At 42.6% G+C, this 13869-nt stretch overlaps 1 protein-coding gene across 1 annotated transcript; it reads left to right on the forward strand.

Moving 5' to 3' along the window:
- Positions 1-3428: 3428 nt before the first annotated feature.
- LOC142945234 (ferritin, spleen middle subunit) lies at positions 3429-5255 on the forward strand. The gene is made up of 4 exons (XM_076086652.1): positions 3429-3530; positions 4529-4675; positions 4852-4977; positions 5100-5255. Exons 1-4 carry the CDS (start codon positions 3429-3431, stop codon positions 5253-5255), a joined length of 531 nt encoding a protein of 176 aa, XP_075942767.1.
- Positions 5256-13869: the final 8614 nt, after the last annotated feature.

The raw sequence follows: 13869 nt of genomic DNA on the forward strand, positions 1-13869 counted from the left end.
AATGACCATTATTGACCTGCTTCTTCACCAGAGTCTCTGTGCTTTCTCGCCTCACAGGTTCCTGTATATCCGGGTTATACCTGGACCAGGTCTTGCCTCCTGCCGTGGTTCTGTCATACATTGAATGTGCTGTAATTACATTGAATGTGTTGTAATTCACTATCCTGTTCTACACATGACATCTCTTGCACTTCTGTCCATCCTGGGAGAGGGATCCCTCCTCTATTGCTCTCCCACAGGTTTCTTCCTCTTTTCTCCCCGTTAAAGGGGTTTTTTTTGGGGGAGTTTTTCCTGTTCCGATGTGAGGGTCCTGGGACAAGAGGATGTCAAATGTGTACATATTGTAATGCCCTCTGAGGCAAATTTGTAATTTGTGATTTTCGGCTATACAAAAATAAATTGAATTGAATTGAACAGGTGATCAAACAGTCTCTTCACATATATTATTATTATTATTAAGGTGATCTGTGCAATTTTGTTATTCAGGAAGTTTGTATCAAATAAGTAGCCCTTCGTACTACTCGGTACCTTTGAAGTAGCTCTTAAAAAAGGTTGGTGACCCCTGCTCTAGAATATTCAAAAAATTCCTAATCCCTCTGGCTGCTGGTGACACTATTGGCACTGGCAGCTTGTGGCCCCCACTGACACCTACATATAAGCAGAGGAAGAGTGAAGATATTTTCAGACATGAATTTTTGGATTGGACATTTTATGGGTTTTAATTTTAAAACGTTTTCATATATATTATTGTAAATGATAATAAAACGGATGATTTATTTTCATTATTTTAGCCGATTGTTGTAAATGACTATAAAAGCAATAATTTGAACAGAGTGCATTATGTTCCCTTTTGTTGCAAAACCAGCAAAATCATACTTAAATAAAATGAATGAGAAACAAAAAAGTACAACGTGGTTACTCTAAGGATGTATACAGAGAACGGGTAAATAAAACTGATTTACGGAAGCTGACCTCTCGTAACAACAAAATTGTCTCTCACAGTGGTTTTATGTGTCGGCTACAATGTGGCAGTCTTATCATAGAAATTCAAAGAATTTCTGCTTTTGATTTGATTTAGTTTCTAGAATTATTCAACTCACCACCAACTCACTGTGTTGATAGGTAACATTTGCAGGACTCCACAGCAGGGGCGGAGCCATCCAGGGCTCAGCCCAAACCTAAGGGGGGCCGGGGAGGGATTGTAAAGTATTCATGGCAGCTATATACATTATTTTACGAGACTTATGAGATAAAAAGAGGGACTACAAATCTGCCATAATTTGGGAATGATGTGCAGTTTCCAAGGAAACAGTCATCCTGCAGAGCCCACATCCTATTTAGTATCTAATTGTTCTCCAACTGTTTAACAAAAATAGGTTTCAAGAATAATAATGCTTTTTACGCTAAATTTCACCCCACTCATGTATGTATGCATGTAACTTCAAAATAGTAACATAAGATCATTGTGCCATTTTTTAGGTGCCAGGAGTGAAAATAAATCCTCCTCACCATGTGTTGTGTTTAAAAATGATGAAGACAGTTGGAGAACAATTGTTCATCTGTGCACTTCACAGACCACGCCAGAGCGATCACCAAGTCCATGATGAGGAAGCCAACCATCGACAAGCTGACGTCCAACAGAGACGCCGACATCAAACACTTTGTCAACTTCATCACCAAAGACTCCATTCAGAAGTCGCTGGGCATGTATATAGAGATGCTTAAAAAGAGAAGGGGCTAGAGGAGAGAGGGGAAACTAATAGAATGATGCACTCAGTTGAAAAACGCATTCGGTGTCACATGTTCATTTGTGTCAATTGTGCTAAGATGGTTGAGTACAGCTCCCTGCAGCAGCTCACCTTCACTGTTCAACCAGCAAGCTGGTGGAACACTCACCATAATAAGTAGTTTGTTTGTTTCACTCATGTAGCAGAAAGGAACAACTGCATTCTGTTGCTAACCCTGTGTTGGACAATGACAATAACTTAGCCTTGAACCTTGACAGACACCAGTGATTCAGTGACATAAATGTTTTCTATCCAAATTTCTAAATACTTTATTTAAAGTAACATCAATCCGTTCCAATTTACCATCAAACCATATTTTGTGAAATATTCAGTCTGCTAGTTAGCCAAAGCTTCACAGACCTGCTGTGCCCAGTTACGGTTGCTAAGCGATGATTGGACAGTTGCTTTTTGGGGGAGGGCTTTAGTGAACAGTCAGTTATTGCCACAGGCCGGTCTCCACCGAGTGCCTAGTCTTGCTGTACCTTCATGAACCATAACTAATGAAAGTAACCCTGGGTGCATTTGAACAGCCCACAGTGGGCGATGCCTTTGTGATCTAACAGTTTTATCTACATTTAGCCTGAAATATCTGAAGCAATGATGGTTTTTGTTGTCAGAGGATTGATTCGTGTGATTAAGGAATGAAATGAAGCTGTTAAAAATCACATCGTCACTTTCGTTTTTAGCCGTGTACTTTATCTTTAACAATGATCCTTGAAGTACATACATTGTACTTCTGTGCATGTATCGTGAACAACTTATTTATTTTTATTTTTTTAACAATCCAGTGCTGGGTCGCTTTATAGAGAGAAGGCAAGGCCAGAACTCAGTATATAATCTCTGTTAACAAAATTCATAAAAAAGTCAAGAGCACTATTAAACAGAGGATTGGAAGTTATTCTGATATTTATCATTTGCAGTTGCAAGTACTTGCATTCAACGATTTTGAGACCAGAAACAGTTTTCTATTTGTATTTAAATATGTCCTGATGTATTGTAGTTTATACAACAGTAGAGGGTTTGTGTCTATATGTTGGAGTATTCAGTTTTCTAAATCTAAATGTACAGGTTTATATCTTTATGCTGTTTGTATAAAGGGAAAATGATAACTTCACAACCCACCTTTGCACACATAAATTGCACACTCAGCCTATTCAGTCTTTGAATTTACATTCAAATATAATTCAGTTTATTGTCTTTTGAGATAATAACAAAAAGTGCTTCGTCATTGCACGTGTGAATAAATCAATGGAATATGAAAAACCTGTTTTTCCCCGAATGAGGAAGGGGGATGCGACCTCATCCCTCGTCTCACAGCTCTGCCGCTGTCTGAGCTCAGTGATTGGCGGAAATGCGTGGAGTGACGTAACGTGTGTCACGAGCTCCGGCAAGGGTATAAAACCACGGAGCGAGACGTTTACCATTCACACCAGGGAGAGAAACCACAAGGAGTTCTTGCTTCAACAGTGTTTGAACGGAACTTCTTCCTTCGTCCCGCGTACTACTTCTTCTACTCTGCATTCTGGACACGACAAACCTTTATTACTTGAACACTACCGAGAAAGTCGTCGTTAAGCTATTTTTTTTGTACCGTTTTGCTAAGAAAACAAGAGAAGAAACCCGCAAGAAACGCCAGCTACAATGGAGTCTCAGGTCCGTCAGAACTACCACCGCGACTGCGAGGCCGCCGTCAACCGGATGGTCAACATGGAGCTGTTCGCCTCTTACACCTACACTTCCATGGTGAGAAGAACACTTCAATTTATTGTATCTTCGTAGTATGTATTAATGTATGCTAAGTATCTGCATCTATTGTATGTCTTGATATAAAAAAATATTTGCTATTAAAAGAAGAAATATAAAATACAATTGTCATTAAATTGATGGTGTTTTATAAGTAATGCAGTATGACAGCACTGTTTCTCTGCATCTCTCACTTGTTTATCTGATGGTTGCCAGATAAGGAGTGTTTTATCCCCCACTCGCCACATTGAGTCAAACACGCTGAGTCATGTTTATGCTGTTTTCTTAACTTCTTCAAACGTGACGCTGGTCTGTGTCCAAACCGACTAGACCAGGGGTCTTCAACAGGGGGTCCGCGAAACTTTTGATTGATTAGACTTTTTTTTTTTTTTTTGACTTTTTTTTTCAAAACATGAATCTGCCCATTATTTTAATAGTTCAGTATTGTATGCAAGATAACAGGTATGTTTATGCATGGCACTAATGGGACATCACTCATTTTCGTTTCCACATTTATGTTTAAAAAAACATCACTTTGAATAGCTTGTATGCATGATTATCATGCAATTGACAGACAATGTTGATATTGGTATCAGCTGACAAGGTATGCTTATCAATGGCAGTGGCACGGCCACCCTACTCACTGTACCTTGCACATGTTTAAAATAAAAACATGAATATATGAACCTGTGTATTATTCAAATAGCTTAGTATTGAATGTACAATATAGATGGTACTAGGCCCATTTAATATAAAACACAATATTAATTGTCGGGGGTCCCTGCTCCATCTCTCTATCAGTTGGGGGGGTCCTTGGCCTGAAAAACGTTGACGACCCCTGGACTAGACCTTTCAAAACTATGACTCGTGTGCCTGACAACTACTTTGTTGCCCAACTACTGTTTGTCTCAACCGTTTTCTTTTTTTAAATAATGGTGACGTCTGCTAATCACAGTTCTAACCTCCGCTCTTTCTCCCCTCTTGTCCCTTGTTTACAGGCCTTTTACTTCTCCCGTGACGATGTGGCCCTCGAAGGCTTCGCCCATTTCTTCAAGGAGAACAGCGACGAGGAGAGGGAGCACGCCCAGAAGCTGCTGGCCTTCCAGAACAACAGGGGAGGACGCATCTTCCTCCAGGACCTGAAGGTCGGTGCACACTGGAGGACTGGCCCCGTTGAGACGTGTCTTGCAGCACCCTGTCTGTCTAGGACAAATAAACTGGGATTAACCTGCAGCAGTGGGACACTCGGTCCCTCCCATTTACCACCAATTATTATCATGACCGTTCAGTCTGCTATAATTGAATGTTTTTCCCTCCGTAGAAACCAGACCGTGATGAGTGGGGCAGCGGGCTGGAGGCCATGCAGTGCGCCCTGCAGCTGGAGAAGAACGTCAACCAGGCCCTGCTGGACCTGCACAAACTGGCTTCTGACAACGTAGACCCTCATGTAAGTGTGAATTAGTGCCGCGAGGTCTGCCAAAGACAGTCCCGGCTACACCACAAACTCGTGTGCTCTAGCATTCGTCTGTACGCGTAGTAATCTCTCTCTCTCTCGTCTCCGTTCCTCAGATGTGCGACTTCCTGGAGACCCACTACCTGAACGAGCAGGTGGAGGCCATCAAGAAGCTGGGCGACTACATCTCCAACCTCTCCCGCATGGACGCCAACAAAAACAAGATGGCGGAGTACCTGTTCGACAAGCACACCCTGGGGGCAAAGAGCTAAATATGCAAAGTCTCAGGGTTGAGCCTGGAGGGAAGATGTGGCACACAGGCTTTAAACGCACCCTTCTGCTCCAGTGAGTGTGAATTTAAATCTAATCTGCTTGACCTGTGGAGTTGAGTTCTGGTGGTGTCACCGGGTTTTTTTTAAAATGTCATTTAAGGATAGGTATTTATAAGGTGATGACTTTGCCCTCATTACCTCTAAATCTCCTCTTGTGTGACATTTGAATGACTGTTTCTGATCTGTTCTTAATCTGAATAAACATGTTGAGCTGGACTCTGTTGTCTGATCTGCATCTGTTACGCACCCTTTTCATATTGACTTAAAAGCTGTTATGTTTACACACCATCGTTTATTAAACCAAAGTGCTGGTTAGTAGTCGGCAACTCCTAAATGGAGCTAATCTGTAGCTCTTTCCCTTATAAAGTGTACATGCTCATGAATGACTGCACTGCCTTTAAATCTACAATAACTGCCATCAAGTCACCAGAGCTTTACTCTCTGGTTTTTCCTTCTCAGCAGGACATTTATATTTATTTTCCCCACAGTTCAACGAAGTGAAGTCCTGATTCCTCCCAGGCTACATTTTCTTTTATTACTGAATAAACAAAGGAATTCAAAAACGGCACACTGCCACATAACTTAATTATGAAATCCAATGATTTTAAGAGTTTAAATGTTTTTATTGGCCTGCATTGTTAGAAGGAAACCTTGTGTACAGAATATATCTAATTTTGTTTATACAAATTTGTCACAAGGGGCTCTGTACAGCAGGGTCTGAAATTACATTTTTATTTTACTGTGGCAGCCAAGTATTTAAAGAACTTTCAAAGCATTTAGAAATAATTCATTGCTAACTGTCATTCATGAAATAGTTATAGTAGGTCAAACTAATTTAAGTATAGTTTAGTATATCATAAAAAGCCATCAATCAATCATGACGGAGCTTGGTGGAATTTGATTTCCACCAATCATTTGACAATGATAGTATGTCAGTGTCCTGGCATTTGGTTGTAGTTTCCTGTTATAGTTTGGTAAGTTCACTCACCCTGTCATGATTGGTTTAAAGAATCCTTATAGTAGAGCCCTGCATGGGAAGTACTACTTTAAATACCTCTCAGAACAGCTGTATGATGTCTTCAGTGCCACTGGAGGAGAACAAGACCCCCATGATGTCATAGTGATGTCATTGGGATGGGATCATGTGAGCTTGGACAGTATAAACTGAAAACATGCGTTGCAACAACAAACAGGTTTGTAGTATTGTTGTACTAAATAATTCATCCATGTTACTGTGATGAAAAACATTTTTGCATGAAAGAAGAGTCCGAGGTGCATATTTACCTGCTTCTGTGAGTCGTGTGGGGAAGGAGAAGGCCTGTTGTGAGCAGGGCACAGAGGCTTTGCTTGTGTGAATCCCCGGAGGCTCCTCTGCAACTTCTCTCGGGAGGTTTTTATTTACCTGCACAGTGCATGTGACCGGGTCAGGCTGGAGGGGAGGGGTGAAGAGAGGAGGTGTGTTGCGGATGGGGATCGGGGTTTTCAGGTCAAGGAGGTCCGTTCGGAAAAATTGGCTCTCACAGTGGTTTCATGTGTCGGCTACAATGTGGCAGTCTTATTATAGAAATTCAAAGAATTTATGCTTTTGATTTGATTTAGTTTCTAGAATTATTCAACTCACCACCAACTCACTGTGTTGATAGGTAACATTTGCAGGACTCCACAGCAGGGGCGGAGCCATCCAGGGCTCAGCCCAAACCTAAGGGGGGCCGGGGAGGGATTGGAAACCATTCATGGCAGCTATATACATTATTTTACGAGCCTTATGATATAAAAAGAGGGCCTAAAAATCTGCCCATCATTCCCAAGGAAACAGTCATCCTGCAGAGCCCACATCCTATTTTGTATTTAATTGTTCTCCAACTTTTTAACAAAAATAGTGTTAGAGCCAAAAATGGTATTATAAATACGACTGTATTTCTTTGTGTGTACATTGGGTGGCGCTGTATTCCTGTCCGGGGCTCGGGTATATAGGTCCTGAAATCGCTGTGTTTGTCAGGTGTTTGACCCCGGAAGGGCAAAAGGTTTTGACCGCGATACTCTACACATTTACTGCATCGTGAGAAAGAGTGGCTTTCGTGTACATTGTTCCACGACGAAAATAAATGCACTATCGATTAGCAAACAAAGGTCTCTGTGATGTGTCAAAAGCACCACACCTCACAGATAGTTTAGCATAGCCTACAGCAAGCGCGTCAACCAGGCTACTCCGAGGGAGGAGCACCTCAGGAGCTTACAGCCACACGACTGGGCTTCTTTAACATTAGTCAAAACCTCGTGCCAACGTTGGAACTTTGTGTGGAAAACATCGGCAGCCGTGGAGTATTCCAGCACGACGAGGGCTGCTCGGATCTGTTCGGGTCTCTGGCAAGGGTTGGAGGACGGAGCTACGGGGCTAATGCTAACGCGGCCGTGGAGCATCGGACCACCGGATCATCGCCCGGCGCCAAATGCACAGAGAGGTATGCGTAGCGCTACTCTGCTTATGGCCATTTACATTGTGTGCACACATAACTGGGCATAAACCCAATGCATTGGTTGCCGAAGCATGCGGACAAGAACAATATACTTTGCATTTGACATTTTGACAATTTATCATGGAGAGCCGCGAGGCGGCGTTGGACGAAACTACCGGGACTGGTGTGCTAACTGAGGGTAAACCCAGCACTATGACTGGTGGTGTTGAAACGCAAACCCGTGTAGTTAAGCTCACTACAAAAGCGCTTGCTAACAAATTAGAAACGTTGCAAAATGGTAGAAAAGTTAAACTAAATAAAGCAGCCACCATATGAAAATCAATACAATATTTATTGTCTGGGGATGATAAAACACAGGTATCAAATGTTCTTGGAGGATTGATTGAGGTGTGTGATGAAGCAAAATGCATGCATGAATCTCTGTTGGGTTTACTACCGTGTGATGAGAGGGAAAAACATGAAACATGGTTTAAAGCAAAAATGCTGTCTAATGATGAATGTATTGCTGCTACAAAACTGTGGGTTTCATCCAATGAAGGTACTGTGTATGAAAATGGTAATGTTGAGGACGGTATTAATCCAAATGACAGTGTTTCTAATGCTGGTAGTAAACGTTCAAGTCAAAGGAGTAATAAAAGTGGTAACTCCAGTACCACGTCCTCTGCACGGATAAAGGTGGAGGCAGGTAGAGCCGCACTTATCGCCCGCACGTCAGCTTTAAAAGAAAGACATGCGTTGGAGGAGCAGGAGCAACAGCTGAGGAGGAAAAGAGAGCAGCTTGATTTGGAAGCCGAACTAGCTGCTTTCAATGCTATGTTGGCAGTATATCAGGCCTCTGATCTGAAAAGTCGTTCTCAAGGACCCTCAGATGGTATGGCTTCCTATTTCGAACGGGAGAAAAGGAAAAAGGAATCTGTCAACTGCTTAAACCCTATGGCAAAGGAATACAAACCGGAGGGAAAATCAAAGACACAAAACGACTTGACAGAATGGCTGTTACCACCTGATAACCCACGATCAACGGATGTGCGACCAAAGGAAACTGAGCAATGGGTTAAAGCTGCTCCTCATCAATGCAGCCCCAAGGAACAACAGCAGGAAAATAATATACTGGGAACGCATCAGTTTCAGTACCAATTGACGAAGGCTCGGTCAGAGGAAGAAAGGCATTCTACAAACCATCATCAAATCAGTCTAAATCCGCCTGGAGATATACTTGCCATCATGCACAGGCAAAATGACATAACAGCAGCTCTGGTGCACCAGCAGCATTCATCATCACTGCCACCACGACAAATTCCCACATTTGAAGGGGACCCTCTCCAGTACAGAGCCTTTATCAAAGCCTTTGAACAAGGAGTAGAGAAAAAGGCAGGAAGAGCAGATTGTTTATACTATTTGGAACAATTTACAGGAGGACAGCCAAGAGAACTGGTGCGCAGCTGCCAGCATATGGCTCCGGAGCGTGGCTATGCAGTGGCTAAGGGACTTCTCCAGGAACACTTTGGAAATCAGTATAAAATTGCAGCTGCATACATGGAAAAGGCTTTGGCATGGCAAACGATAAAATCTGAGGATGGCAAAGCACTTCAAGCCTATGCTTTATTCTTGCGTGGCTGCTGCAATGTCATGGAGGAGCTCCAGTACATGCAAGAACTGGATATGCCTGTACACATGAGAGCCATTATATCAAAGTTACCATTCAAAATGAGGGAGCAATGGAGGACCATAGCTCATGGCATTATAGAGACAACTGACCACAGAGCTCACTTCATGGATCTAGTCACATTCATTGAGCGTTGTGTCAGAATTCTGTCTGACCCTCTGTTTGGTGACATACAGGACCCATCAACCAGTGTTACTGGGACAAGGACTTATGACAGGTTTAAATCCCAGCCCAGCAACAGAGTGAGGGGAAATATTGTTGCCACTACAGTAACCTCTATGGACTGGCCTGAGGAAGCTAGGGAACCAACATCAGATACAGGGAAAGCCGAAAAGGCTGGATGCCTGTGCTGTGCCCATAATCACCCATTGGAGGAGTGCACACAGTTCAAAGGAAGGAAGCACAAGGGAAAAATTGACTTTCTGAAGGAACAGGGAGCTTGCTTTGCATGCTTGTGTGTTGGTCACATGAGCCGGGACTGCGAAAGGCCCTTGTCTTGCGAAGTTTGTGGTAAAAATCATCCCACCGTGCTTCATATCAAAAGGCAAATAACAGCTTTGGAACAGTTAAAGGAACCATCTACTGACCAGCCAACTTCACTGAAAACATGTGGACATACAGGGGCTGGTAAGGACCATTGTGTTCTATCGATTCTCCCTGTAAAGGTGAAATCTGCAAAAGGAAATCACATTATCAAAACGTATGCCATCCTGGTAGTTCAGCTACATTCTGCTCAGAACATCTAATGCAGAAGCTGAATATTACAGGCAAAAGAACCAACTTCTTGCTACAGACAATGGGGCAGGAAGCAGTTGTTCCAGCGTACACCTTGAGTGGTTTGGAGATATCTGGTCTGGACAGTGATGACTTTTTATACTTTACCAGATGTTCTAACCCAGAGAAACATGCCAGTCACTGCTGATAACATGGTGACTCCTGAAGAACTCACTAACTGGTCGTATTTGTCAAAAGTACACATCCCAAGCATAAAGGCAAGCGTGGACCTTTTGATTGGAACTGATGCTCCCAAGATATTGGAACCTTGGGAGGTCATCAACAGCCGTGGAAATGGCCCGTACGCTATCAGGACAGTGCTAGGATGGGTTGTTAGTGGTCCGCTGAATGGAAACAGTGGTGCTTTAGGGGCAAAGACTTCCTCTGCTACGGTGAACAGGATAACTGTTTGCAAATTGGAAAAAATGCTGACCAATCAGTACAACCACGAATTCAATGAAAAGGCTGAGGAAAAGGAAATGTCCAGAGAAGACCTCAAGTTTCTGGAAACCATGGAGCGCTCATCAGTACTTCAGGATGGGAAATATTGCTTGAAGTTGCCCTTCAGGAACCAAGAGGTCTATCTGCCCAATAACTTTGCTGTGGCTAAACAAAGGATTCAGGGTTTGAGAAAAAGATTTCTTAACAATAAATATTTACACCAGGAGTATGCAGGGTACATGAATACGATCATCAGTAAGGCCTATGCAGAGCAAGTGCCTCCGCAAGAACTGCATTGCGAGAAAGGGAAGGTGTGGTACATTCCCCATCATGGCGTCCACCATCCAAAGAAGGGATCCCTCCGAGTGGTGTTCGACTGTGGAGCCACGTTCCAAGGAGCATCATTGAATAGCGAACTCTTGCAGGGTCCTAACCTCACCAGCTCACTCCTTGGCGTCCTTACTCGTTTCAGACGGGAACCTGTTGCATTCATGGGTGACATTCAAGCCATGTTCCACCAGGTGAAGGTGGCTGAAGAGGACAGAGATTTTCTTCGTTTTCTCTGGTGGCCAGATGGAGATGTCACGAAGGACCTGGTTGAATATAGAATGACTGTACACCTCTTTGGGGCTGTGTCATCACCCAGTTGTGCAAGCTATGCATTGAGAAAAACTGCTGAGGATAACCAGTCTGAGTTTGCGACTGAAGTATCACAATCTGTCAAGCAGAATTTCTACGTGGATGACTGTTTGAAGAGCTCAGCTACTGAAGGAGAAGCTATCCGGATGATAAGAGATCTCATTGCTCTGTGTCGAAAGGGGGGCTTTAACTTGGAAAAATGGAACCAGAGGAAAAGGAGTTTGGTCGCTGGAGATATCGTGGTAATCATGGATCCTTCAGCTCCTCGTGGTTCATGGCCACTGGGCAAGGTTCTGGAAGTTTTTACGGACAAAAAGGGACTAGTGCGTTCGGTGAGATTACAGACCAAATCTAACATTCTTGAAAGGCCAGTCACAAAACTATCTTTGCTACAGGGAGTGTAAATTGATTTGTCTGTAATGCACTTGGTCATAACTTAACATTTTGGCTCCTTTGTTGTATTTTGTTTGAATTGTTATGTCTGTCTAGGTTAACAATTAGGGGCCGGTGTGTTAGAGCCAAAAATGGTATTATAAATACGACTGTATTTCTTTGTGTGTACATTGGGTGGCGCTGTATTCCTGTCCGGGGCTCGGGTATATAGGTCCTGAAATCGCTGTGTTTGTCAGGTGTTTGACCCCGGAAGGGCAAAAGGTTTTGACCGCGATACTCTACACATTTACTGCATCGTGAGAGAGTGGCTTTCGTGTACATTGTTCCACGACGAAAATAAATGCACTATCGATTAGCAAACAAAGGTCTCTGTGATGTGTCAAAAGCACCACACCTCACAGATAGTTTAGCATAGCCTACAGCAAGCGCGTCAACCAGGCTACTCCGAGGGAGGAGCACCTCAGGAGCTTACAGCCACACGACTGGGCTTCTTTAACAAATAGGTTTCAAGAATAATAATGCTTTTTACTCTAAATTTCACCCCACTCATGTATGTATGCATGTAACTTCAAAATAGTAACATAAGATCATTGTGCCATTTTTTAGGTGCCAGGAGTGAAAATAAATCCTCCTCACCGTGTGTTGTGTTTAAAAATGATGAAGACAGTTGGAGAACAATTGTTCATCTGTGCACTTCACAGACCACGCCAGAGCGATCACCAAGTCCATGATGAGGAAGCCAACCATCGACAAGCTGACGTCCAACAGAGACGCCGACATCAAACACTTTGTCAACTTCATCACCAAAGACTCCATTCAGAAGTCGCTGGGCATGTATATGGAGATGCTTAAAAAGAGAAGGGGCTAGAGGAGAGAGGGGAAACTTTCTAAAAATTTCTAAATACTTTATTTAAAGTAACATCAATCCGTTCCAATTTACCATCAAACCATATTTTGTGAAATATTCAGTCTGCTAGTTAGCCAAAGCTTCACAGACCTGCTGTGCCCAGTTACGGTTGCTAGGCGGTGATTGGACAGTTGCTTTTCAGGGGAGGGCTTTAGTGAACAGTCAGTTATTGCCACAGGCCGGTCTCCACCGAGTGCCTAGTCTTGCTGTACCTTCATGAACCATAACTAATGAAAGTAACCCTGGGTGCATTTGAACAGCCCACAGTGGGCGATGCCTTTGTGATCTAACAGTTTTATCTACATTTAGCCTGAAATATCTGAAGCAATGATGGTTTTTGTTGTCAGAGGATTGATTCGTGTGATTAAGGAATGAAATGAAGCTGTTAAAAATCACATCGTCACTTTCGTTTTTAGCCGTGTACTTTATCTTTAACAATGATCCTTGTAGTACATACATTGTACTTCTGTGCGTGCATGTATAGTGAACAACGTATTTATTTTTATTTTTTTAACAATCCAATGCTGGGTCACTTTATAGAGAGAAGGCAAGGCCAGAACTCAGTATATAATCTCTGTTAACAAACTCATAAAAAAGTCAAGAGCACTATTAAACAGAGGATTGGAAGTTATTCTGATGTTTATCATTTGCAGTTGCAAGTACTTGCATTCAACGATTTTGAGACCAGAAACAGTTTTCTATTTCTATTTAAATATGCCCTGATGTATTGTAGTTTATACAACAGTAGAGGATTTGTGTCTATATGTAGGAGTATTCAGTTTTCTAAATCTAAATGTACAGTTTTATATCTTTATGCTGTTTGTATAAAGGGAAAATGATAACTTCACAACCCACCTTTGCACACATAAATTGCACACTCAGCCTATTCAGTCTTTGAATTTACATTCATATATAATTCAGTTTATTGTCTTTTGAGATAATAACAAAAAGTGCTTCGTCATTGCACGTGTGAATAAATCAATGGAATATGAAAAACCTGTTTTTCCCCGAATGAGGAAGGGGGATGCGACCTCATCCCTCGTCTCACAGCTCTGCCGCTGTCTGAGCTCAGTGATTGGCGGAAATGCGTGGAGTGACGTAACGTGTGTCACGAACTCTGGCAAGGGTATAAAACCGCGGAGCGAGACGTTTACCATTCACACCAGGGAGAGAAACCACAAGGAGTTCTTGCTTCAACAGTGTTTGAACGGAACTTCTTCCTTTGTCCCGCGTACTACTTCTTCTACTCTGCATTCC

The sequence above is a fragment of the Anarhichas minor genome, unplaced genomic scaffold (assembly GCF_050575085.1).
Source record: "Anarhichas minor isolate MPS153535 unplaced genomic scaffold, ASM5057508v1 ptg000007l, whole genome shotgun sequence".
NCBI classification, from domain to species: Eukaryota; Metazoa; Chordata; class Actinopteri; order Perciformes; family Anarhichadidae; genus Anarhichas; species Anarhichas minor.

Coding starts and splice junctions, on each gene's coding strand:
- LOC142945234 (XM_076086652.1), top strand. CDS start 3,429: ATGGAGTCTCAGGTCCGTCAGAACTACCACCGCGACTGCGAGGCCGCC. Junction 4,676..4,851: donor TCTTCCTCCAGGACCTGAAG/GTCGGTGCACAC, acceptor TTCCCTCCGTAG/AAACCAGACCGTGATGAGTG. Junction 4,978..5,099: donor CTGACAACGTAGACCCTCAT/GTAAGTGTGAAT, acceptor TCCGTTCCTCAG/ATGTGCGACTTCCTGGAGAC.